At 61.5% G+C, this 25,195-nt stretch overlaps 1 protein-coding gene across 3 annotated transcripts; it reads right to left on the bottom strand.

The window, feature by feature from the left end:
* SH2B2 (SH2B adaptor protein 2) lies at positions 1-25,195 on the bottom strand. Of its 3 annotated transcripts, none has more exons than XM_082644598.1 (9): positions 25,126-25,195; positions 12,021-12,781; positions 8,686-8,787; positions 6,943-7,034; positions 5,282-5,373; positions 5,009-5,173; positions 3,677-3,885; positions 977-1,148; positions 1-447 (listed from the first exon to the last, which is right to left on the bottom strand). In XM_082644598.1, the coding sequence occupies exons 1-9, from the start codon at positions 25,166-25,168 to the stop codon at positions 98-100; spliced, it is 1,986 nt and encodes a 661-aa protein (XP_082500724.1). In that variant the 5' UTR covers positions 25,169-25,195; the 3' UTR covers positions 1-97. The 3 variants fall into 3 exon arrangements, with proteins under 3 accessions (XP_082500724.1, XP_082500725.1, XP_082500726.1); XM_082644599.1 differs by having other exon boundaries at positions 5,009-5,170; XM_082644600.1 differs by lacking the exon at positions 25,126-25,195 and adding an exon at positions 23,142-23,283.

Here is a 25,195-nt window from a genome sequence, read left to right as displayed (position 1 = left end):
GCCGGCAGGGTCCGTGGGACGGACGGCCACGTGGGCCATCGCCCCGCGGCCGGGCGGGTCCGGGTGGCCCCAGGGCCTTGGCGCCGCCCGCGCCCGCCTAGTAGAAGGAGTACTGGTTCTCTACGGCGCGCGTGCGGCCCCGGGCGCCCTCTCCCGGCCCGGCCTCTGGGGGCTCGTCGGCGCCCCCGCCCGCCGCCTCCAGCAGGCGCTCGGCGCTGTTGCTGCGGCTGCGCGCGCTCAGCGGGCCCTCGACGGGACGCGAGGCGCCGGGCACAGACGCTGCCGAGGACGACGAGGCGGATGAGGACGAGGCGCCGCCGGCCTCCGAGGGCGAGGCGGGCGGGCAGGCGGCCGAGGCGAGGCTGGAGAAGTAGTGCTGGCCGGCCGGCTCGCTCCAGCAGACGGGGGGCGCGGGCGCGGGCGCGGCGCTGGGCGAGGGCCCGGGGTCTGCAACGGGAGACCGCGGGCCGTCAGCGCCAAGCCTGGGCCCTGGCCTCCCCCCCGCCACCCCCCAGTCCCGGCGTGCAGACAGGGGCCAGAGCCCCGGAGGAACGGGGTGGCCTGGCATCACACAGGGAGCCGGGAACCCAAATTCAGTGCACCGGGTTCCAGCCCACCTCCCCGATAACTAAAGTCATGGTACAGGCGGCAGCGCACACACGCAAACGGCGCTCCACCCGCGTGCCGGGCACCCTCACTCACCCCTCCAAGGCTTCCTTCCTTCAACAGCTCAGCACTGAGCCCCACCTGTGCAGGGATCTAAGGGACTCCACCCCCTTCCACCTGCCGGGAATTACTCAGGACACGGATCCCTCAGGGCTGCCACTCTCCCGCCAATCCTGATGGCCGGGTTGCTTACAACTTGCCCAAGACCGGGTGCTCATCCCACTGGGTCTAGCAGGGTGGCAGCCTGAGGGTGATGCCCTCCCCCACTGCCCACCTGTCTATTTGCACGGGCCAGGTAGGGGCGTCTTACCAGGTGGGGGGCCCTGGGCATGCACATAGCTGCGAAGGGTGATGTCTGCAGAGCCCCCGGACTCCAGCGGGATGGGGTGGGTGTGGAAGTGGCGGAGCATGTCGAGTACAGACTGGAACCACAGGTGCTGCACGTGGCACTGCCCATGGCCGTTCAAGGACAGGCGCAGGTGCTGTGGGCATAGATGGGTGTGGTCAGTGTGGGGTGCGGGGGTCCCAGACTGGCCCCATGCTTGGCAAGTGCCTTGGAAGGTCACGGGGAGGACCAGGTCTCACAGAGGCCACAGGGGTGGTGTCAGAGTGGGGGCCCCTCACACATGAGCCCATCTTAGGGGGGGGTCATGCCTGTGGCGGGGATGGGGAATGAGGGCCACAGAGCCAGGCTGCGACTGGAGGGAGCATGCATCTGTCCCTATGCTGGGAGCACCCACATCAGGCCTTTCACACACCCCCTCCATCCCTAGTCTCCAAAAGCCCTAGAAGGTAGAGATTACAGCCTCCATATTAGAGATGGGGAAACCCAGGCATAGGGAGGGAGAGACTTGTCCACAGCCGCAGAGCACAGAGCTAGGAAGAGAACTCGTGTTTGGATGACCCTCCCACCCCAGCAGCTAGGGGTCTGCCCAGTGTCCCGGTACAGGCAAAGCCCAGCAGGCTGGAAACAACCCCCAGGGTGGCTGGGGAGGAATGGCTGCAGATGCTACTCAACTGTGCTGCAGCGGGAGAGCGTGGAGCGCGGAGGAACAGCGCCCACCTGGGCCAGGCGCCTCAGGGAGGGAGGGGCCACAGGTGTCTGGCTTCAGCCCTTTTTTGCTCCGTGGTGTATCTCACGAGGGGAAGAGTGGCCGTCTCTGGGGTTTGTGTGGCAAAAGGGGTGATGACAGGAGGGTGCAGGGGACGGGGGAGCTGGCCTCCTAGTACAGGAGAGAGAAACCCTGGGGAGGAGGGGAGTGTTCCCATGAGTGAGTTCTGCCACTCGGCAGGGCCAGAAGTTGCCAGAACAGTGTGGGCAAACCCAGGGAGCACTCATGGCAGCCCAGGGCAGGGGCTCAGCCCAAAAGGAACAGCATAGTGGGGTCACACCACAGCCTCAAGTCGGGGGGGGGGGCTTTGGGGACAGAGACCCAGGGCAGAGCTGGGCCCCAGGGAGCGTGTGCCTCTCAGTCTTTGGAAAAACATTCCAGACATTTCTTATCTGAAGGTGAAAAGGGAGGCCTCGTAAGGCAGAGGTCTTCCTTCCTGGGAGGTGTATGAGTAGGAAGCTGCTCTATCCCACCACTAACTTCTCCAGTTCTGCACAGGACTCTGGACGGACACCGTACTCTGAGAGGCACCGGCTGTGGTGAGTACAAAGTTCACGGCTGGCTTTTGCCCTGGAACGAGTGGAGCCTCCCGCTCTGTCTCCCCTACCAAACACCCTGACACCACCCCCCGACCCCACCGGCCTGCCCCATGCCCCACGGTGGGCTGGGCACCATCCGAGCCTCTGGCTTGGGCATGCATCAGATCCGGGCCCTCCTAGGAGGCTGCCTTGGGGCCGTGCTGGCTGAGAAGTAAACTCCGGGTCAGGCTGCCAGGGACAGCGTAAAGCGCCTGGTTGTCAGAGGAACTGGTGAGGGCAGCTGCTTTCCAAGGGGGTGTCCCCAGGGAAGTGCTGCCCATGGGGCCAGGGGAGGGCCTGAGCCGGGCCAGCCGGGGGCTGGGACACTGGCTACCAGTGCAGGCCTGGAGCAGGAGTCCTAGGGTGCCCCCTCCTCCAGCAAGGACTGATGGAAACTGTGTCCTGGGAGGAGCCAGGGCTGTGTCTGTTTCCTTAGCGGAAACTCGGGATGGGGCGGAGGGGAGTTGGAGGTTCCTGCTCACTCTGTCACACTGAAGCCCCCCCACGGTCACTGGACTTTCTGTCATGTTTCCCTTTGTGCCTTAGGTCATTATCAGCACACAGTGCCGTTCCTTGAGAGCCCGGCTTCTGGGTTCATAGTCGTGCCTTTTTGGCCCTGCCCTGTCTGGACCACCCTTCCACTTGTCTTCACCTCAAGGATTCTCTGTCCATTGCACATCTCAGGTCAAGATCCTCTCCTACTCTGGCTGGTGGGGTCAGGAGCCTCCTCTGGCCCCCCATTCTCTGCAGCCCTCCTGCCGGGCCCAGCTCCTCCTCTTCTGCCTGGTTCTCTAGGGCCCACTGCATGTGGTTCCCTTCCACATCCCCTGGCCTGGTCTGAGCACAGGCCTGGCCCGCAGCTGGGGACCACGAGGGGCTGGTGAACTGTGCTGAGCAGGGGACAAGAGGGGCTGTTGGGTGTGTGGAGCATTGGTTGACCCCAGCCCTGTACTGAGGTGGCTCTCGGTGGAGACTCTCAGAAGCCCTAGTGCTACGTGATCCCCAATGCACAGGGTCAAAGTCAAACCCTCAGAAGGGCCTAGCCTCCTGGGGGCTCGGCCACCAGCAGGTGATTTCCTCATCGGATAATGGCGAAGCCATGTCTGGGGCAGACTGTAGCCCCACAGAGAGGTGCAGGAGGGATGCGAGTGATTCGGGGCATGGCCAGGGGTAGGCCTGGCCTGTGGGAAGCCATGCCACCCCTACACCCATGGATCCTCCTCTTGGGCGCAGGTGCAGCCTCAGGACCAGGGCCACTTCAGCCCGCCCCCCCCTGGGCTGGATACTTCCCCCCTGTGCCCCCTGCCTTCCCTGACTTACCTTGGCCTTGCCCTGGAAGTTGAAGGTCAGCACGTACTCCCCAGGCCGAGTCTCACTCTGGCGGATCACGAAGAGGCCGTGGCTCCGGGGCCCGCCTGCCAGAACCAGCTGAGCTGCCTTGACCCGTGACAGTGTCCCGTGGAACCAGGGGTAGTCAGAGAGCTCCAGCTCGGGCTCAGCCCCGGGCTCCGGCTCTGCTCCGTACTCCACTGCAGAGGGATGACAGTGTGAGAGGCGTGGGGGAGAGAGGGGGCACATCAACGAGAAAAGGGATGCATCATCTTGTTGGGTTTTTGCATGTAAGATGCTGCTGAATAATTTAGAATGAGGCAGGGAGCTGACCCACCCACTAAACATATGAGGTAAACTGAGGCACAGAGAAGAGAAAATGATAGAATAAGAGAATGTAGATTTAAACTTCAAACCGGTTTAGCAAATAGCTTAATGATAAGAATGTATCAAATGATGGAATGGGTGCCTTTTGTCTCAAGGATAGACCATTAATAGCAATTGGTGGGGCTTCCCTGGTGGCACAGTGGTTAAGATCTGCCTGCCAATGCAGGAGACACAGGTTTGAGCCCTGGTCTGGGAATATCCCACATTCTGCGGAGCAACTAAGCCTGCGTGCCACAACTACTGAGCCTGCACTCTAGAGCCCGCAAACCACAACTACTGAGCCCACGTGCCACAGCTACTGAAGCCCGCGCGTCTAGAGTCCATGCTCTGCGACGAGAAGCCACCGCAACGAAGAGTAGCCCCCGCTTGCTGCAACTAAAGAAAGCCCGCACGCAGCAACAAAGACCCAACGCAGCCAAAAATAAATTAATTAATTAAAAAAAAAAGCAATTGGCAAATGGTTTCTGTTCTCACATAACATATATGAAATGTTCTTGCACCTCCTGAACCAGTAACAAAACTCCTCAATACCCCTGCTGTATCTGCTTGTATGTATAACATCAGAATATGCTTATTTCATAATCATCGTCCAATTTTCTCTGGTTTGGTGGGATCACTTAGTTTCCTGGGGTCACCCTCTAAGTCGGCAACAAACCTGGGAACAAATCAAGTGTCTGTGTCCCCAAGCCCTCGTTACAATCCTTTGCACCCCTTTCTGTGAGCGTTTTCTACTGAAACCAGGGCCCGTGGGAGGGGTCACGTTCCCGGACTAGCCTGCAAAAGCCAGAACAACCGAGTAGCTGTGCAAAGGACCCAGTGGGATGAAATGTCACAGCTTCTGAGGCTCAGGAAGGGCTTGGGAGAGGCCTGGGGGTGCCTGTGGCCTGGGGCGGGGGCGCAGGGAGGGGCAGCGGGAAGAGTGCAGCCCCACCGCACCTGTGTTATTGCTGTCACCGCCGCTGCCACCTGGGGACTCCAGGGTCTCCAGGAAGGTCTCCAGCGGGACATGGACCAGGGACTCCCCGACGGCATCTCGAGCTCGGCTGTGTGGGGCTGTCACCACGGCTGCCGTTGTCTCTAGGGGCCGGGGCACGTCCGCTGCTGAAGAAATGGCAGGTGAGAAGCACGTCTGTCTGTCTGACCATCTCTGAGCGACCGTCCCCTCCGACCCTGCCCTCCACTACTCCAGCCAGCTCTGTCCCCACCTACCATCCGTCAGGAGCTCACAGCTGCAAGAGGCCACACGGCTGGCCAGACAGCTTCCCCGGGCACAGGGGAGGTCGGCGTCTTCCTCACTGTCCCTGTGAAGGCAAGAAAGCGCAACCATGCCCTGCCATGGGGCTCGGACCACAGGCTGCTCGTGGAGCCAGGCAGTGGCAGACAGTCCCACGGCCAGCATCAGCCCTGTCCCTCTGCCTTCACGTCCCTCTGTCACACCCTCAGCTTGCTCTGTGGCCACCATGTGAGTGACCGGGCCATATGGAGATGTCTCCTGGTGCGTGCAGCTCTCCTGGAGGTCACATGACCCCTGCCCCCTAACCCATGACAGGCGGCCCTCCTCCTAGGATCCCACGGAGGCTCTCATACAGGGGCAGGGCGTGGTGGTGGGCGGGGCCGGGGCCAGCTCCCTTCCCTGGGCCTTTGTCTCCCCATCTGTGTCAGCTCTACAGTACGGCAAAGTGAGCTTCACCTTCATGAGGGCTGGGGAACGAGTGTGCGGAGCCGATGGCTGGGAGGGTGGCACAGGAGGGATAACGACCATTTTGGAGATGGGGGTGGCGGGGTGGGGGGGTGCTGGGAGGCGCTCAGCACTTTAATTGTGCTTCCTTAAATGAAGCTGTTAATTAGAAGGCAGCAGCCCCTCCCCCGGGGCTTGGCTCACCCCAGTATCTGGCTGCCAAATGCTTAGCTGGCTGGCCTGCCTGCCCCTCCTCCTTCTGGCCTCGGGATCTCTCCCGCATGGTGCAGCCAGCCTCCCTGCTGTTCTTCCTGCACACAGCTGATCATAGCTGCCCTCTGCTTATTACTAGCCATGGCCCCCCACTGCCCCGACCTACCAGCTTCCGGGGCTCCCACAGAAGTCTCCTCCTCATCGGCTCTAATTCCAGTCACCCGAGGGCCCTGACATTCCCTGCGAGTCCCAGGTCCTCACACACGTCCACAGCCTTTGCTGGGCTGTTCTCTCTGCCCTCCTCCCTGCCGCCCCCAGTCCCCTCTGCCAGGCTCAGGCCTGCCCTTTGTTTAAGCCGCAGAGAAGGGGGGCACCTCTATCACGACAGCTTCTCGGAGCCCCAGGACTGGATTAGGGGCCTCCCGGTTGGTCCCCCACCCCTGGCACTTTGGGCTCACCCCATCACTACCCCTCTCCTAGTGGTTTCAGCCTCCCCTGGAGTGAGAACAAGACTTGATTCAGGGCTTCCCTGGTGGCGCAGTGGTTGAGAGTCCGCCTGCCGATGCAGGGGACACGGGTTCATGCCCGGGTCCGGGAAGATCCCACATGCCGTGGAGCGGCTGGGCCCGTGAGCCATGGCCGCTGAGCCTGCGCGTCCGGAGCCTGTGCTCCGCAAGGGGAGAGGCCACAACAGTGAGAGGCCCACGTATAGCAAAAAAAAAAAAAAAAAAAAAAAAAGACTTGATTCAACTTCACTCCAGGTCCCCAGACCCTAAACCTACAGAGCCTGCTGGGAATGGGGGTGTGGGTGATCCGGCCAGCACCCACCTGGATGGGACCGCAATGAGAAAAGCCCATGTGTCAAGCTCAGCTCCTACCCTCACCAGGAAGCTGCTCCCCGTGAAGGCTGGACCAAGGGCACAGCCGAGCGAGGCCCCCCCACCCCGTCTTCCCATCCCAGGAGCACTTGGGCACTCACCCAGGGTCCACACAGCCCTGGATGTCAGCTACCCACGAGTGCTTCTGCAGGGAGTCGATGGTCTCCAGGATGTACTCTGCTCCGTTCTCCACCTGGGGAGGGGGTGGCAAGAGTCCAGATCACAGTCAGCACCCTCAGCAGAAGGCTCCGGAGCCCCTCCCCCTTGGGGGCTCACTGGTGAGGGCAGCAGGGAAGACAATGGGGTCCCAGGGTAGAGCCCACACTCTCAGCAGCCCCTTCCTCCTGGGCCCACCCCTGGGGATCATGGAGATGATGTCTAGCCCTGCTGAGCTCAGGTCCTCAGGCCCTGGAGGTGCAGCCCTGGAGGAGGCCATGCTGGCCGGGTAAGGGATGAGGAGGTGGGGTGGAAGGGCATCACAACCCTCAAGTCTGTGAGGGGCCGGCTGGCCCAGCACTGAGTTGAGGGCCCACACGCCGTTGAGCCTGGAACTCCGCCTCTGTGGCCACACCCCTGGGATAAGAAGCCTCCAGAAGGGTAACAAGGAGGAGAAAGCCGGGCCCAGAGTGTGATCCTGCACATGCATTGTCTGATGAACTCTTCCCAACAGCCCCATGAGGGAGGTGATGCTTTGCCTATTGTACAGATGAGAAGACAGAGGTTCAGAGAGGTCAGGTAACTCGCTCAAAGTTACACTAGCACTCAGTGGAGGTGTTGGGACCTGAACCCAGGTCTCTAAGGCCAAGGCCTGGGCTCTGAGCTTCTTGTCGCGTGTCTCAGTAAAGAGCAGTTGGACTCCCAGCATCTCAGAGCTGGGATGGTCCTCGGAACTGCCTTCATCCCCTCTCTGAACGGATGGGGAAACTGAGGCCCCCAGCGGGCCGGCAGGTGAGCCCGTTGGCCTCAGGGCTCCTGAGTGTAATGAGAGACACCGAGGCCACCCAGCTGTTGGCGGCGAGGCTCTGACCTGTCTCATCCAGCAGATGAGAGTGCCAGGCAGGGAGGGGCCGTGTCCTCAGTCCCCCGCCTGGGGTGACTCAGGGTATGGGGTTGGCAAATGTTTGCTAAATGAATAAGAGAGTTCATGACTAAACAAACAGGGACAGTAAAAACATAAACCCAACCGGGAGCCTGGAGAGGAGGTGCGGGGGGGCCTCCAGGCAGCTTTGGGTGGGTGGAACCAGGCCTCCTTGGGGACTTGGCCTCACAAACATCCTCTAATCCTCCAAGGAGGCACAGGGCCACAGCCCTGGCAGCCTGGAGCCATGTCCTCAGCAACCCAAGCAGGCCACCCCAGTGATGTGGAGCCTGGGAAAAAGAGGAGCTGCCCCCAGACTCACTGGGGTGCCTCCCTGCCCACCCTCAGGGCCTTTGTGCCCTCTGTGGGACCAGGCAGGTTCCCACACTCCAGTGCTGGTGACAGGAGCATTTGCATAACGGCTGCAGGCTGGCTACCAGTTCCTGCCTGTGGGGTGGGTGCTTGCTGACTCCAGTGGGGGAAGGGAGGGGAGGAAGTGAAACTCAGAACCTTCACCCAGGCGCAGGAGGAAATGGGAACGGGGCCGCACACGGTGGATTTGGACGACACCTGGGGCATTTGGCTTTGGAGCCCAGGCCAGGATTCACTTCTTAGCTACATGCTTGACATCTGTGTAGGATCCTGGGACCCCCAACCAGGGCTCCCTCCCCCTGCCCTGCTGCTGGTCTTTACCCTCACCTCCCCCGACACTGCCCTCAAGCTCTGCCACCCATGAGGGATCTGTGGGGCCCGGGGTGGGGCTCACCTTGAGCACGAACGTGTTGTCCTTCTCCGGCATCTCCAGGGGCATGGTGGTGCGGACCTCAATGATGGCCGACAGAGGGATGCTGACTTTGGGCCTGGAGGCCTGGGAGGCCAGAGGAAAGGGCAGTGAGACAGTGGCCCCAGGACCTCCAGAAGCCCTCTCCCCCCTCCCCACTCCCAGAGGTCAGAGCAGCCCTCAGCTTAGGATGTCAGGCAGCCCTGGCACAGAGGTGTCCCAATCCCCATTTCACAGATGGGTAAGTTGAGGGACTTCCTGGGAAACAGAGGGACCTCCTGGGAAACAGAGGGACCTCCCCATATAGTCACACAGCAAGTCAGGGACAGAGCTGGGACTGACATGAGTCTCCCACCTCTGAGCCCTGAGGGGGTGAACTCTGCCCCAGCTGCCCTTCCGCCCAGCGCACCTACTGGATCTGTGGTTTTCACATTTTTCACCTTGACCCATAGTAAGAAATTCATTTGACGTTGTGACCCAGTACACACACACAGGTAAAAATATCTCTGAAACACATGTTTCACCAGACAATATTTACCCTGGCTGTGTGATGGAGTGTGATATTTTCTATTCTATTCTAGTTCATTTAAAAAAAAATGCTCATCTCCTCCTTCAGACTAGATTTTCCACAGCACAGGTCTGGAGCCTCAACTCAGAACAGGACTCCTGGAGCCGGGCAGGCCGTGCTCTAGGTGGAGGAAAAGGGACCAGTGTGGGATTTAACCAAGGTGAGCTGGCAGGACTCCTGGGGACGGCCACTCTGTGCCTGGACCCCCCACTCTGCCCCAAAGCTCCTGGCCCTGGCATGAAGGCCCCCTGGGGCTGCCTTGAGACTGAGATTCCTGGCAGGGCTTGGGCTTTGGGACAGGGGCTTTCTTAGGAGGAAAGGGAAGGGCCACACGTTGGGTGGGCAGGCGGATGGGAATTCCTGGCAGCACTGGCTGCCATCCAGCAGAGCAGGGCTGTGCTTGGGGCGGTGACTGCGAAGCTTGGCTGACCATGGCAGGCCATCAAGCCAGCCAGCGGGGCAGGGGCCGCGGTCCTGGAGTGGGTGGAGCAGACAGGTCTGCAGTGAAGGCTGGTCTAGGAACTATCGCTGGGCTCCCGCTGGCCACAGGCGGTGGTGATTCCTCTGCCTGGCACTTGAGGCCCGTCTGTCCTGGCCTAGTTGCCTTTCACCCGGCTCCAGCTCACTGTTACCACTTCCCTGGACGGAGCTGTCAGGCTGTTTCACGACCCCAGACTTTGGCTCACTCAGCTTGAGTCTCCAGAAATGCCTGTCCTGGGGCCCTGCCACCTGGTGAACACTTATGAAGCTTCTCCTCCTTGTGGCCCCCAGAGCGTCCTGTGCTCACCCCACTGAGGTTTATTTTACCATCCAGTCCAGCAAATATCACTTGCCTGGTGGTTCCCTAATGGCAGGGGGCCAGCATCATTGCTCCCTGGGTCCCAGGGTTGGCCGGCCTAGGGCTATGAGGGCACCTGGGGTCCAGGAGACTTTTCCTGCTGTGTGAGCGAGAGGGCAGGATGCTGGAAGCCTGACACACGGGGCTGTGTGAAAGAGCAGTCTGAGGGTCCCAGAAACAGCCCCTAAGCCTGCAGACCCCAAGCCCCGGTCTGCTCCAAGGGTGCAGCTAGGCCTTCAGGGGCAAGAGGAGGAAGAAATCTGGACTGCGGGTGGGTGAACGGGACTCAAAGGCAGGGGGAGTGTCAGCAGGGGCTCCCCGTGGGGCTCATACACCCTGGAACCAAACATATTTGGGAAACCGGACCTGAGCCCTCACCAGGCATGCTTCCCACCTGGCTCACTCCTGAATTCACAAACATTTGCATGAAAAAAGGAGGGTCTGAGGCCAGATCTGGGATAGGAACCCACCTGCCTTTCTCAGAGGTTGGGAAAGTGACCCCTCAGGAAGCCTGCCCTCTGCCAGCGGTGAATGGTGGGCTGCAGGGGGTGGACTAAGGCAGAGGGCACCGGCTGCTGTGTCCCCTCCCTCGCGGGCAGCAGACATGCTATTTACAGCTGAGCAGCTGTGGTTGCCACTCAGGGCCCAGAGGCATTGAAGCCCTGCCCTGTGGGTGACCCTGGGCAAGCCCCACCCCACTTCCCACCCCTCACTGGGCCTCGGTCTCCCTGTCTGACAAACGGTGGAGTTGGGCTTAGTGGTCTATGACTCTCTCAGGGACCTAAAGGTGGGGGCCTGGGCAGGCAAAAAGTCCTTGGTGAGCCTGGGCATCCTGGGACTTGGGGAGAAAGCTCTCCAGAGAGTCAGCGTGTCCCTGGGAAATCACCTCTCATGCGGCTCACGGGCACCCAGCCTTGGGGAGCCCACACCCTGCACCTCCAGGGGAGAAAGGCAAGGGGGAGCATCCAGAGTCCCGACAGAAAGGGAGATGGAGAAGGAGGCGAGACGCAGGGTGGCTAAAGACAGTGAGGAAAGAATGGGCCCAGAGGTGGGTGAGGGCCCCAGGTGGACAACCTCCCACCCTTCCACACCTCCCAGTGCACAAGGAGCTCCCACCTCCACGCTCCTTTCATTCCCGCGACCACCAGGGTGATGGGTATAATTAGCTCAGCTCCGCTTCCCGCGAGCTGCGTGACTTTGGGCAGGCCACACCCCCTCCCTTCGTTCCCTTCTCTTCTGTGACCTGGGGACCATGCTGCCCACCTTGCCGGGGCAACTGGGAGGATGAGGGCTCTCAGAAAGCAGGCACTATTGTTAGAGTTATTCCCTCTTTCCAAACAAGGCAGATTTGCTCCCGTGGAGGAGACCCAAAGCTGCCCTCAGGGCTCTGATGTTGAGCCCCCAAGAGAGGGGAGGGCACAGTGCACTTAGGTGAGCGGCCATGCTGGTGACAGCTAGAAGCTTAGCTTTTGAAATCTGGGCCGGAAAGGGGCCACCTGGGCAGGGGCTGGGCTGGAGCGTGGCAGCCAAGCTGGGGACAAGCAGATTTCCCCCGAGCCAGACGCAGACCTCCGGCAGGCCCTCTGTGAGTGTGCCAATGTCACTGCCTGCTTTCCTCTCTGGGGAGGCTCCAGCCACCCAGGGGCCCCAGGTGAGGAAGAGGAGTCCAGGCAGCCAGGCTCTCCAATACCTCCAAGAACAGTACCCAGAACCCCTTCTGTAGCCAGAGGGCCCTTCTGACACCTCACAGGCAGAAAAAGAGGGCCTGAGGGGTGACTTGTCCCGGAGGCACAGGGGGGCCCCTGGCATCCCAGGTTCCTGACCCTGAATACTCCATCCTGCCGATCAGATCAGGCAGTGCGGTCCCCGAAGCCAGCCCCTCCACGGTCCCCCCAGGTGGGGGTGGGCACTCACCTTGGGCGGCACGAAAAACTCTAGGCGGAAGCGCTCGCCTGCCACGGCCCTGCGCAGGAGCAGGCGACACTTCTGCCACTGGGCGGCGCCCCCGGGGCCCGCGGCCGCGTCGTCGGCTACCATGAAGCGCAGCGCGCCCTCGCGCTGGATGTCCACCAGCTCCACCTTGGCCGCTAGCGTCCGCGACAGCCGCAGGCGCCGCGTCCACTTGTCGCGCGGCTCGGCTGGGGGCTCGGTGGCCCGCGGGGCGGCATCGGGCTCGGGCGAGGAGCGCCGGTGCCACATGTCGCGCACGCCGTCCACCACGCACAGGCTCATATTGCGCAGCGAGAAGCCCTTGCGGACGCGGGCCTTGGCCGCCGCGTGCGCCGACACGTCCTCGGAGCTCCGCGAGTGGCCGTAGGGCGCGGCTTTGAGCGCCGGGGGCCCCGAGGGCTCGGGCTCCATGGCGTCTGGGGGCTCGGCGGCTCCCCGGGGCGCCGGCCCGGCCACCAGCACGCGGCGCACCTCCTCGCTGAACACGTCCAGGAAGTTGGCGGCGAAGTGGCGGGAGAAGGAGGCCCCGGCGTCGGGCGTGTCGTAGGCCGGGTTGTCCCTCAGGAAACGGCAGAACTTGTGCGCGAAATCCACGGCGGCCGCCTGCGCGTGCAGTTCACAGAACTGCCGCCAGTCCGGGACCGGAACCGGGACCGGGGCGGCGGCGGCGGCGGGGCCGGGGGCGGCACCATTCATGGCTCCCGTCCCATCGCAGCCCCCGGAGGCTGCAGGCGAGAGGAACGAGTGAGTGAATTCCTGACCCATGTCCAGAGAGCCCACCTGCCCCACTCCCCCACTCCCCCAGGGCTGTGTGCAGCCTTTCAGAGCAGCTTCAATGTGTGAGGAGGACAACCAGGCAGGGGGGACACGTGTCTGCAAGAGGGGCACTCTCCTTCAAACAGCAGTCTCAGGGAACCCCAAGGTCATTCCTGGGCTTGGCGAGGGAGGCTGGGATGACAGACGCCTTCAAATGGGGTCCCCAGTGAGCCTCCAAGTGACCTCGCTTCCCTGAGTACCCTCTTCTGAGGGTCCCCAAAGTTCGGTGGACAGGAAGAAGTCATGCACAATCCTCTTGGCTCTACCTTTGAAGTATACCAAGAACACCACCCCTCCACTGCTCCCCGCCATCCGTGCTGCTGTCCTGGGACCCACGCAACCCTTTCTCCTGCCTGCAGTATTTTAGCAGCCTCTTCATTGGTCCCCCGGAACCTGACCTCACCCCCTATAGCCCGTTCTCCACCCAGGAACCCAGTCATTTCTAAAACATAAGACAGATCAGGCCCTCCGCTGCTCAGAATCCTGCAATGGTTTCCCACCCCGCTCAGAGTAGAAGCCAAAGTCCTACCCATGGGCCCCAAGGCCTCACATGATCTGCCTCCATTTGACTCTCTGAGCTTATCTCCCGCCACTCTTCTTGCCCACTCTGCTCTGGTCACACCTGAGTCCCATCCCAGGGCCTTTGCACTTGCGATTTTCTCTTGTACTTGCCTGGAATGTCCTTTCCCCACACCCCCTCACGTTTTTCAGGTTTCTGTTCAAATACCATCTTGTACGATGGCTCTCCTTGCCCACCGCTCTATTTAGAATAAGAAATTCTCCACCCAGTGCGGGTGTCTCTGTGCCCTTTGCCTGCTTACTTTTCTCCACAGTGCTTATCCCCATCTGACATTCTGTTTATCCATTTGCTTGGTCTTGTTCCACGCCCCCTGGACCGCCCCCCCCCCAGCACCACACCCTCCCCGGAGAATGCCAGCTCCACAAGGCAGCGTTTTTTTTTTTTTGTGGTACGCAGGCCTCTCACTGCTGTGGCCTCTCCCGTTGCGGAGCACAGGCTCCGGATGCGCAGGCTCAGCGGCCACGGCTCACGGGCCCAGCCGCTCCGCGGCATGTGGGATCCTCCCGGACCGGGGCACGAACCTGTGTCCCCTGCATCGGCAGGCGGACTCTCAACCACTGCGCCACCAGGGAAGCCCAAGGCAGTGGTTTTGACAGTCTCATATGTGGCTGTGTCCACAGTGCTGGGCACATGGCAGGCACTCAGTAAACACTGAATGAATGAATGAACAAATGAATGTGTTCAGCCCACCAGGCATGTCACAGCTGTCACTGCGCAAGCCGTCACATGGGGCCTGAGAACACACAGCTTGTTAATGACAGATCAGGGATTCTCACGCTGACTCTGAGACTTTGGGGGTCACCTCCCAGTGTGGATCTAGTATGACCAGTTTTTCATACTGGCATTGAAGGCGCTGCCTTTTCAGACTTCTTTCCCTCACTGTGGACTGGCTGCCTGCTCTACTTGTGTTCCCACCTCCTGGAATCCTGTTCCCTCCAGAGCTCCCATCCAAATCGGACCTTCCTGAAGAGGCCCTGATCGGGGAACCCCACCATCCTCCTCCTATCCCCAGGCCCCTCCATGCTTTCTCACTCCGGATCGCCAAACTGCATGGTGTGTGTCTAGTCATCTGGGGGCCTTGCCTCCTCATCCCCCATCACTCCTGGGGGCACCAGCCATTCTGTTTATGCATCTCCTCCCCAACAGACCAGGGTGAAAATTACTGGTGGAGAAGAAGTGGAGTGATGCGGTCCTGCCCTGCCTTAGGGAGCCCCTGTCTGAGGGGGCCGGCCAGTGTTAGGGGAACTGAGACAGGGGGTCATGCTCTCGCCTGCCTTTCCAGGATCCCCACAGTTCCCAGCACGGCCCTTCCCTCACAGCTCCTGGGAGCACCATCTCCTCTCTCCTCTGGGATCCAAACTCTGTAATTAATCGCCAGGTAAAAATAGCTGCCCCACTTCTGTGAGATCATCTGCGGGGCCTCTGGGCCATAGGGTACCGTGGGAATTCCCTCTCACCTTGGGGCAAGCTTGGCCATCGATCTGCAGTCAATAACCACAGGACAGCCCCAGGGAGGAAACAGGCCACTTGATGAGGCCACTTAGCCCTGAGGACAGTTTTCCTTCCAAACCAGCAGGTCTCCTCAGAGGCTCTCACCCCAGCACTGGGGGAAGAGTAGCAGGGAGCTCGGAGGGCTTCCTGGAGGAGGTGGGGGCTTGCATTGGGCTTCATGCTGGCAAAGAGGATGAAGAGTGACTTCACTGCAGCCATGAGCAGTAACTTGGAGGCAGACTTTTCAGGACATGGGGGAGGGGCTGAGGCACCCATGAATATGGCTCATGCTGGGCCTTTCTCCTGCCCTGCACTTCCTTCTCATCTGGCTAACTCCTACTCATCTTTCAAGAATGAATCCAGGGGCCACTTCCTCCAGGAAGGCTTCCCTGATCTCCCCTGCCTCCCCAGCCCAGGCGACAGGTGTTTCCTCTGAGCTCCCACAGTTCCTGCCTGTGCATCCCTCTAGCGAGGCGCCCACTGCAGGGTGCCCCAGGTATCTGTTTCCATGTCTGTCTCCCACCTGGCACAGGCACTCCTTGGGGGCAGAAGGCAGGCCTGAGTCATATACCCGGAATGGGGGTGGAAGTAGGAATGCACCTGCCACCATCACCAAGGCCTTGGCCTGACCTGTGGAGAGCGGGCATTTCTGAGGGTGGGGTGGGGACGAGGCCCTGCAGCTGAGCTTGTGAAGCCCCGTCCCTGGGCTCCAAGCCCATCCATTTACCCAGCAGGGCAGTGCTCCCCACTGGGGCCATCTCTCTCCCTCCTGAGACCACCAGGAGGGTCAGACTAGGTGACAGGGCAGCCTGGGAAGGGCTACCACTGGAGCCAGCAGCAAAGTGTGGATGCCCCACTTGCCATAATTTTGCCCTCCATGGGGCAGGTGGGGGCAGGGAGGAAGTCGGTCCCAGTGCCACATCCTCAAGCATCAATCCCCGTCCCTCCCACTCTTCCTGCTGGTTGAGAATATTCTTGGCAAGGAGAAGGGGCAGAGTGGAGGGACAGGACCCAGGGGAGAGGCTTTCACTGGGTGAGGGGGCGGGGGGAGGGTCCCATCTAGGCCTCACTGGAGGTAGGGGTGGAACTCGGAGAGGAATCTGCCAAGTGTAGGGGGCACATGTCCTAGGCAGGCACTGGCCTGGGAAGCACAGAGGTTGGGGCTGCCTTGACCTCCCCCCTCCCCTGCCCTGACCGCTTGCTGACTGGCCAGGAGTCTACGGGCCTGACGCCCAGCACAGCAGCCCTCACTGTCCCCTGGGTCCAGCTGGGGCTACACAGAAGTGGCAGGGGCTGTACAGCCAGGGGTAGAAGTCACAAGCAGCCGGGCCAGCCCGGGAGCCCCAGCCCTAGTTACAGACTGAGGCCCAGGCATGGCTCTCTGTGAAGGGGAGGCCGCAAGCCAAGAGGAAGACGGCTCAGCCCCAGCAGGGCACGGTGTGCTGTTCCCAACTGCCCGTGGGCCAGAACTGGGGAGGAGATCGAGTGCAGGGACTCTGCTGACCTGGGCTCCAGGCCTGACCCCACTGCTCTCTGGGTGAAGGACGTTGACCTCAACTCCAGCCTCTGGGCTTCAGTTTCCTCACTTTAAAAACGAGGATGAGGGAATCCCCTGGCGGTCCAGTGGTTAGGAGTCCGCGTTTCCACTGCAGGGAGCACAGGTTCGATCCCTGGTCAGGGAACTAAGATCCCGCAAGCTGCGTGGCATGGTGAAGAAAAAAAAAAATGAGGATGAGGGGCTGCCCCTCCCTGGAAGGACAGCACAGGAAGTGGTCTCTGCTATGTTATAATCCATGTGTACCTGTGGGCAGGACTAGGGCTCTCCAAACCTTTGGGTGGAGCCAGGAAGTATCTCCAGGGACGAGTCAGTGTGACACCCAATGAATCATTCTGCAGGTGACCACAGACCCAGATGTGGGAAAAGCAGAGCCTCAGGGGGAGGGGAACCCAGAGGTACCAGAAGCAGGGTGGACGAACTCACCGGGTTCCTACTGTCTGGCCTGTCCGCGAAGGTTTATGGATTGACTCCAGCAGGCCCTGGGCTCTCCCTCCTCCAGTGGCTCCTTGGGAATTTCCACCTGAGTCTCTGCCTGTGTTACTCTCCAGCCGGCTGGAACTTTCTTCCTCACTCTGCTGACTAGTCAAATTCTGCCCCACCTTTAGGCTATGTAAAACACTCTCCTCTTCCAGGAAGCCTTCCCCCTACACTGGCTCTTCCATCCTGAGCTCCCATGGCCCCTGTGGTCCTTGGCCCTCTTGCTTCCATGGGCCGGGTCCCAGCTCCCCCTCCTCTGGCCCCAGGGAGCCAGAAGAAACCCGCCGAGTCAGTGCGGGACAGCAATGGACTGGCCGGTGGGAGATGTGGGCCCTGTCTCGGGCCAGGCCCTATGTCTCCTGAGGCCTCGGCTCCCCATGGGGTGCTGGAGCAGTGGCCTCCAGCGGCCCCTGTCATGGCCCTTGGACACTGAAGACTGGGGCCCTACAGTCCCTCTAGGGGTGGGAGCAGAGGCAGGCAGGAGGTTGCCTCTCACCTTCAAGGGCTTCTTCTATGAGGACTCTGGTGGAGACAAAGGGAGCCCCACCCCCATTCCGCCTGGCCTGGGGATCAGGTGGTGGCCCCCCAGCGGCCCTGGGCGGGCAAACTACCCTCCCCAGTCCATCACCCTGGGGTTCTTCCAGGCTCAGCTGGGCTGTCTGGCTTCTCCTCCTGGAGCTATGTTTTTTGTTCCCATCTTGCCAGGGCCAGAGAGTAATGGGATGGGGCTTCACGGAGGAAGGGCAGGGGGTGGGATGGGGAGGGGAAGCATAATCCAGTCCCTGCCTGTTGCCTTTCCAAGCCATGGACTCTCCTAACCCCTCCGCCAAGAACCAGACGGGAGAATCCCCCAACCCCCATCCGGTTAGACGCCTGGGAGAGGGGGCGGCTGGCCTTCCGGTGGTAAAAATAGCACTGACAATTGGAAAAGAGGAAAGAAAGCCAGCCATCAGCCCCCAGTGGCACGCAGTTCCGGACCCCTTGGCCAGGTCATTCCTTAAAATATTAATGAGGCGGCCTAGCCACCCCGCTAATGGGCCAGTGCCCAATCGATCCAGTGCACAGTGGACAGCGGCCTGGAGGGGTGGGGAGGCACCGGCGGGGTCCAGGCCCACACCTGTGGGGGAGGGGGGGGTGTTCCGGGGAGCCCCAGCTGGAGCTGGCCTCCCTACCACAGGAGACAACCAGCCCCAGGGGGAGGGAAGGAGGCCCTGCAGAGCACACCAGCCGCCCAGCAACCTGAAAGGCTGCCCTCTGGGTGGGGGGCAAGGCCTGGGCGGCATCCTCCTCTGTGCTGTGTTCCGGGCTGGGCTGGACAGCGCTCCCCACCCTCTCCCCTGCCCTACCGCGAACCACTCATGATGGGTAAACCGAGGCCTCTTCTTGGGGTCTCCCCAACACAAGGAGAGGAGATAAGGCCTCCCTCGGCTGCCCCCTGCCCTCCAGGAAGCTGGCCCCTACCACGATCACCAATGTCCTGGCCTCCGGGCTTCTCAGGACCACTGGCCTGGCCCAGCCCAGCCGACCGCGCACTTTACCACCAAGCCTCCTCTCAGCTGCCCTCCTGGCCTCTGTGGGACCGTATCCCCCGGTCGCCCCTCTGCACCCTGGCCCCTGCAGCACACAGACAACCTTCGGGCCCGCGACAGAGGCAGAGTACCCAGGGCTCAGTGTGTTTCGCTGTTGGTACTTGGGCGTTGGTTCTTAAGTCTACCCCCTACCCCACCCCACCCCCCTCAAAAAGTGTCCCCACAGGGCAGGCCCTGAACCAAGGCCTCCTGCAAGAAGGATGTGCAGCTGGAATTCCCTGACCTTCCCCACCCAGAATATCTGTGCTCAACCCATGACCCTGGCAGGAGGCAGGAGTGGGCATGATTTCTGGTCTTAATACTCTTGAACTGACTGGGTCTTTGCTGCAGAGTGGGTCTGGGGAGGAGGGTGCTCTGATTAGCGACAGGGACAGGTGTGGATTAAGAACCCTTGGGACTCTGCCCCTGTTTGTGGGGGTCGGGGTGAGGGGAGGGAGGGGCGGTGCGGGACTCAGCTGGCCCTGGCTTTTCTGAGTATCAGTTTCCATAGCTGTAAAGTGGGACCATCCTGCTCACCCACGCAGACCTGCCTGCTTCGTGGTCCAAGGCCTGTGCTGAGGAGCATCGCTGGGAGGTGGCTGCTAAAAGCTGGCGGAGCAGCTCTGTGCCCTCACGCCTTCCACGCAATTGCCAGCCTTTGCCACCATGGGAGTGGGGAAGCCCTTCTGCTGAGCCCCCGAGCTTGACAAGCCCCTCTGGCTCTGGGACCTGCAGACCCCTGGTCCAAGGGGGCCCCACAGCTGCATCCGACAGCTGCTTCCATCACAGGGGCCCCGTGGCCGGGGCGTCTCCCCTCCTCCACATCTGGCCGTCTGACACATGGGACAGTGGAGTGGTTAAAGGCCTGAGATCTGGAGCCAGACCGGCTGGCTTTGAATCCCAGCTCCTCTGCTTCCTAGCCGTGTGACTCAGCCTCCTGGGGCCTCAGTTTCCTCATCTGTTAAACAGAGGGTAAAAGAGCACTGACCTCAAAGGGCTGTCATGAGGATTAAATACGTAACTTGTTTAAAAATCAAAGCTCCTCTGCTTCTACTTCCTAAATGTCTCATATTCATTCCCGCTTTTCCTCCCACTCCTCTGGGCAGAGGACTCCTCCCAAGCCTCTTTGTTTCCCACGATCCCCCCCAACCCCTGACAAATCCAGGCTCCACAGTGTGGCCAAGGTCACCTTTCTGGGACTCACATCCAATTGGGCTATGCCCGTTTAAAACCCTTCTCCCCTCACATCTTCCCTGCCAGGAAGTGAGGATTCTCCCGTCATACAGATGAGGAAATGAGCTTCTGGCGAGGGAGGTGACTGGCCCACCACTCACTGGATTTGTGCTGGACTCCCACCACGTGTCAGGAGCCATGCTGGTGGGTCCAGGGCCACAGGCTGGTGAGGGGGGTGTGTGAAGCCAAGTTCAGGTCTGTCCCTTCCTGTAGCACATGCTACTCCCAGCAGGGCTTTGTCCCTGGGGAGCCCTCCCTCTGAGGGCACAGTAGGGGGACCCAGGCCCTGCCTGGGGAAAGGAGATGGCCATCCTCAGAGGAAAGGGCTCTCTGACAGGCTGGAGGGCAGGGGAATCCAGGGCTGGGCCCTGCAGGAAGTCCACATCAGATGAGCGGGGAGCGGGCCCCAGGACAATAAGCTAAGCCGGGGCCTGGGGGCTCAGGACGGAAGCCTGTCCTCCTTCAGGAGCACCTGGTGCTGGACAGCTCCTGGACAGGCTCTGTAGGTGGAGAGCAGGCTGGGATGGCTCTAGCTGCACTGGCCCGCCATCCTGGCATTGCAGAGCAGACACACCAACCCCTCTCCATCCTTGGCCTGAGCCTCGCAGTCTCTCCCTCTCTCCCAGTGTCATGGATCTCACCTAGGCCCTGATTCATAACCCTCCCAGACCTCCCTGGGCCATAGCCCAGCCCCCCAAATCTGCCAGACATCCCCTTCAACCACTTAGCCCACCAGTCTGCCTTCTGGCTTTTTTCATGATACACAGACCAGCGACTCCTAACTGAGACCTCCAGTGCCTCTCCTCGTTTCTGAGTATTCCAGAACTCCGGGTACTGTGGATGCTTATAAAGCTTCCCCAGGCCTTTCCCCAAACAACTGAACTCCCAGCCTGTCTGCTCTCCAGACACCTCAAACTCACCACATCCAAGTTTTAATACATCCTCTTCCTCCAACCCCTGCTTGTCCACTGCTCGGAGTCTCAACATGCAGCCCGGCATTGCCCCACCGGCTCCTCTGCCCCGGTAGCTGGCAGGTCCCTGAGCCCAAGGGGGCCCCGGGAATGCCCCACTTTGTCCTGTCCCGGCCTCCACTCTGCCCCCCCTGCCCCTCGTCCCTCTACACCACATGGCTTGTGGCCTGTCTTCTCTACCAAACCGTGAGCCCCCAGCTGGGTGTTATACCCGCCCCCAGGTGGGGCCTAGACACAGAGGGTTGGAAGTATCTGGAGAATGGAGCCCAAACTCTGCTTCACCCAGAGGAGCCAAAAGATGCTGTACTCCCACACACTGCTCTGCCCAAACAGGTGTGGGCCGTGACCTCCTCTAGATGTTGACGAGTCATCCCTGCTCTCTCCCCTGGGACAGAGCACAGCCATAAAAACAGACCCACCCAGGTGAGTGGGGAAGAGAAACCTCCCCAGTTTCCAAAGCTGCTGCCGCCCCTCCGGCCCCACGTGCACAGTGAAAGAGCAGGAAGCGAGGCAGGCTCTAAGATTGGACCCGAATGGCATGGGGACAGCTGCCAGGAGGCCCAATATACCTAAACTCCCAATTCCCTACAACCCAGAATAGACAGGCAGTGCAGGAGGTAGAAACCAGATTCTTGCCAGAGAGAAGTGATTTGGAAGCCTGGCTTGTTGGTTGAGTGACTTTGGGCAAGTCATTTCACTTCCTTGAATCTGTTTCCTTCTCTGCAAAATGGGGATAATAATAGAACCAAACCCCCAGGGTTGTTGTGAAGATTACATGAGAAACGCCACAGAGGCCCTTAGCCTGGCACGAGTCAGCTTGAAACCAAATGCTCAGCCCTGGGGGTCCAGACTCCACCTGAGTGGGGGTCCCACATCCTAGGGAAGCTCACCCTTGGGTGTGTGTGTGGGTTCTCCCTGGGACACCCACAAAGTAGGGAGGAGGGGTCTAGAAATTTTAGACAGAGTTTCCACAGTAAGGGTAAGAAGAAAAGCATATGCATTAACTCTTGAATCCTCAGGATCATTCAATTATCCTGCATCAGGATCTCCGGCCCATCATCATTCACGCCCTCTAGAGGGGGAGAGGAAGCAGTCTGTGGGAAACTGTCTCTGAGAACCCCATAAACGCCCTGAACCTTGCCACTGCTCCCACGGCCAGACCTCCTCCAAAGTTCTTAGAGCTGAAGGGTTCTAGGTCACTCACAGCCGATGGCCTCCTGGATGGAGCAGGGAGGCCAGGATGGAAGAGATTTGTTCAAAGCGGGGGGCAGGGTTGGGGGGGTGGTTCAGATCACCACCCCCCCAACAGAGGCAGCCAAAGTCTCTTAGGGTAACCATCCCCTGGCTCCTCCGTTCTCTTAGGGGTGCCCATTCACCCCATGCTCAGCGACCTGTGTTGGAGGGGGCAACTCTTGCTGGTCACCCAGCTAGGAGGTAGGCAGCACCATCCCCATTTTACAGGGTAGATAATGGAGGCTCAAAGGGCAGAGGTAGTGTTCAATCCAGGTTTGACTCCCAGCCCTGAGGCTCTCCCCTGCACCAACTGGCCTATCTTTGTCCACGGTCACTCCTGGGGCTGTCCAGTCAGCCCTGCGCGGCTCCTGAGGGGTCCCAGTCATTGCAGACTTCTCCCCCTGAAGACCTCACTTCGTGGGCTGCTGGGGTCCCTGCCTTTGCCCGGTCTTGGCCCGCTGGTTTGGCGCGGTGCCGGGCCCCGCGCTGCCCGCAGGTTCATCAATGGCCGAGGCCGAAGAGACTGAATGGAGGGCATGAACCCGCCCCTTCTTAAAGGCGCCGGCCTCTCCGGCACCCTCAGAGATCCTCCCCCCTACCCAGAGCTGCAGGAGAGTTCCCGGGGTGGGCGGGTCGAGAATGGAGACCGTGAGAAAGAAGGCCTGGGCCAAATGGAGGGCGTGCCGGCCCAGCGACGGTGGTCTAGATAGGGTCCCTCCCGTGGCCGGCACCCTCCTTCCAGGTTGGCCCTCCCCCGCCCCCCGCAGCCCAGGGAAGAGACCCCAGCGCTACACCATCCCCCACCCCCAGCCCCCAGCCAGAGACCCCTCCTTCAGGGGGCCCGCTGCGCTGGCCCCAGCAAGGGGCCTGGGCTCAGGGAAGGGGCCTGGGCGCAGCTGCTCCGGAGGCGGCTCGGCCCCTCCCGCCACTCCCGCCCGGCCCGGGATGGGGGTCGGAGAGTCCATCCCCGCCGGGGGCGCGTCTCCTCCGTCGCGCTCCCTCCCACCCGCGCACACAAAGACAACACTCGCGGACCGGGGCGCGTGCTGCCGCGCTCCCCAGAGCAGCAGTGCGCACACACACGCGCGCCCTCAGGGACGGATGGAGTCCGGGGTGATGGACGGGGGGACGAGGGAACTGAGGACAAGCAGGCCATACCTACAGGCGCGCAGCTGTGGCCGGGAGGGCCGGGGCGCCGGAGGAGCGCTGCCCGGACCGCGGCCGGCCTCCCGGGGCCCGGCTGCTCATGGCCAGCGGGGTGTTCGGGGTCCCTCCGGGAGGGAGCTGGCGTTGGCGGCGGCTCCTCCCTCCGTCGTCCACAACCTCGAAGGCTCGTGCGCTCCTCACTGGCCCAGCGCGGCCCCGGCTCGGCGGCCGAGCCCCGCGCGCTCCGAGCCCAGCCCCGCGCAGCGCGCGCCCCGCCCGCTCCCCCTCCTACCCTCTGCCGGTGCGGCGCGCGCCTTCCCGGCCCCGCCCCCTCTTCGGGCTCGGCCCCCTAGCCCCTGGCAGGTCCCGCCCCCGCCGCGCCCCCCGCCCTCAGCACGAGCCTGTTCGGCGCCCGCCGCTGCTGCTCGCTGCCTCCGGGTGGCGGCGGTGGCGGCGGCTGGACTGCCGAGCCTTGGGGCCCAGAGGGGTTAGGAGCTGGCTTGCAGCCGCTGCATTTGGAGCAAGAGTCCGCGGCTGCCGGGTCTCGCGGAGCAGGCTCCAAGCCAGGCTCCGGAATCCCCGCCGTGCAGAGGCGTTCCCCGGAGCCGGGGGTGGTGGCCCCGGGAGCGTGGCGGGTGGAGGCCGGGTGGGTGGCCTGAGTAGTAGGGTAGTGGGGTGGGCGCCCGGCGGGGGCCCCGGACCCTCCGGCGTGGGGACAATGGGCGTCTCGAGAAAGCCCAGATGTCGCAACGGGAGAAGTCAACGTCTGGTTCTCATAAATCCCAAGGGCGAGCACCACGCCCCCTCCCCCCAGCGTTCCGGTGCAAGAAATAGCCCCGGGGCTACAGGGCAGGGAAGACCCGAACACGGGTCCCACCTCCCCACCTTCACAGTGATGGGGACACTGACGCCACCCGGGGGGTCTTCAGAGGTCACACAGGGCTGATGGGGGGGAGGGGAACACAGCCTTGTCTTCCTCACCCCTGCTTGGTTCTGCAGCCCCAAAACCCGGGGCATAGGTTAGGGCAGATCCCAGTCTGGCTGAAAGAACAAAGACTGCTGCTGGCCTTTGCGAAAGCTTGTGGACTAACCCCTGGGGAGCTGGGGGCCTCCAGGAGGCTTCCCAAAAGAGATGGAGGGGCTCCAGCAGGCCTGGAAGGCGCCCAAGAGGAGCAGAAGGGCATCAGTGTGAACAGAATTGTGGAAGGGCTGCTCAGAGATGACACCTATTGCTTGCTCCTTGGGGGGTGCCGGACTCCTCCCCTCCTCTCCATTCTTGCCCCTGCCGCAGGCCCTCAGCTCCCACAAGCAGTTAGATCTGCGTCTCCCTGCCTTTGCTAAACTCTCTGCAGCCCCACCTCTGGCCGTTCTGTGATCTACCATGGTCTGCCTGCTAGCTGGGAGTGCCTCCATATGTTGCCCTCCCCAACCCATAGTGACCTCTGACCTTTGTGACCTCTGACCTGTAGAGAGCTCTTTAACCTTTCCCAAAGCCATTTCGCATATCTAATTTCCCAAGAAGCAGGACAGGCAAAGAAGGGTTTTTTCCCAGTCTTGTGGATGGAAAGGGTGGGGCCCACAGAGGAGCGGTGGGTTGGTGAAGGTGGAGACTGTCCCGGAGTCCTCACCTCCTGCCTGCCAGCCCTGGGCTGCCCTCCACAGGGGCTCTAAAGCAAGGCAGGCCTGGTCTGAGGCCCTGGTACCCGGCCCCTACCCTTCCACACACAGACCGGCTGCTCTCTCGCCAGGACCTGGCTAGCAAACACTTAATGAAAGCTTAGGCGCGGACCAAACACCGTTTGGAGCTGACAGAAGCCTGGACATCTAGCTGGGAACCTGACCTATGAAGGGGGCTGGGAGGCGTGTGGGAGTGTAGGGGTGGGTGCATGACCGCCTGCAGAGTGGGAGAGAGGGAGGGAGGCTCCACACTGCGCGGCCTGGCTGTGGACCCCACCCTCATGGGAGATGGGAGAGCCTGGTCCCCCAGTGGACTAACCTGGTTCCGAGTAGTGGGCTGAGGTCCACTGGTGGGCTGTCATTGGCCAGGGAGGGTCGTGGGGTGTGGA

This window comes from Mesoplodon mirus (assembly GCF_964341445.2).
Source record: "Mesoplodon mirus genome assembly, chromosome: 15".
In the NCBI taxonomy this organism is placed as follows: Eukaryota; Metazoa; Chordata; class Mammalia; order Artiodactyla; family Ziphiidae; genus Mesoplodon; species Mesoplodon mirus.
This window is presented reverse-complemented; position numbering and strand designations above follow the sequence as displayed.

What these genes read in the sequence shown, in the direction of transcription:
- SH2B2 (XM_082644598.1), bottom strand. Translation starts at nt 25,168, where the DNA reads ATGACAGCCCACCAGTGGACCTCAGCCCACTACTCGGAACCAG. An exon ending in AGCCCACTACTCGGAACCAG is followed by an intron (nt 12,782 to 25,125) that starts GTTAGTCCACTG and finishes TCTCGCCTGCAG; the next exon opens with CCTCCGGGGGCTGCGATGGG. An exon ending in AGTTTTTCGTGCCGCCCAAG is followed by an intron (nt 8,788 to 12,020) that starts GTGAGTGCCCAC and finishes CTGGCCTCCCAG; the next exon opens with GCCTCCAGGCCCAAAGTCAG.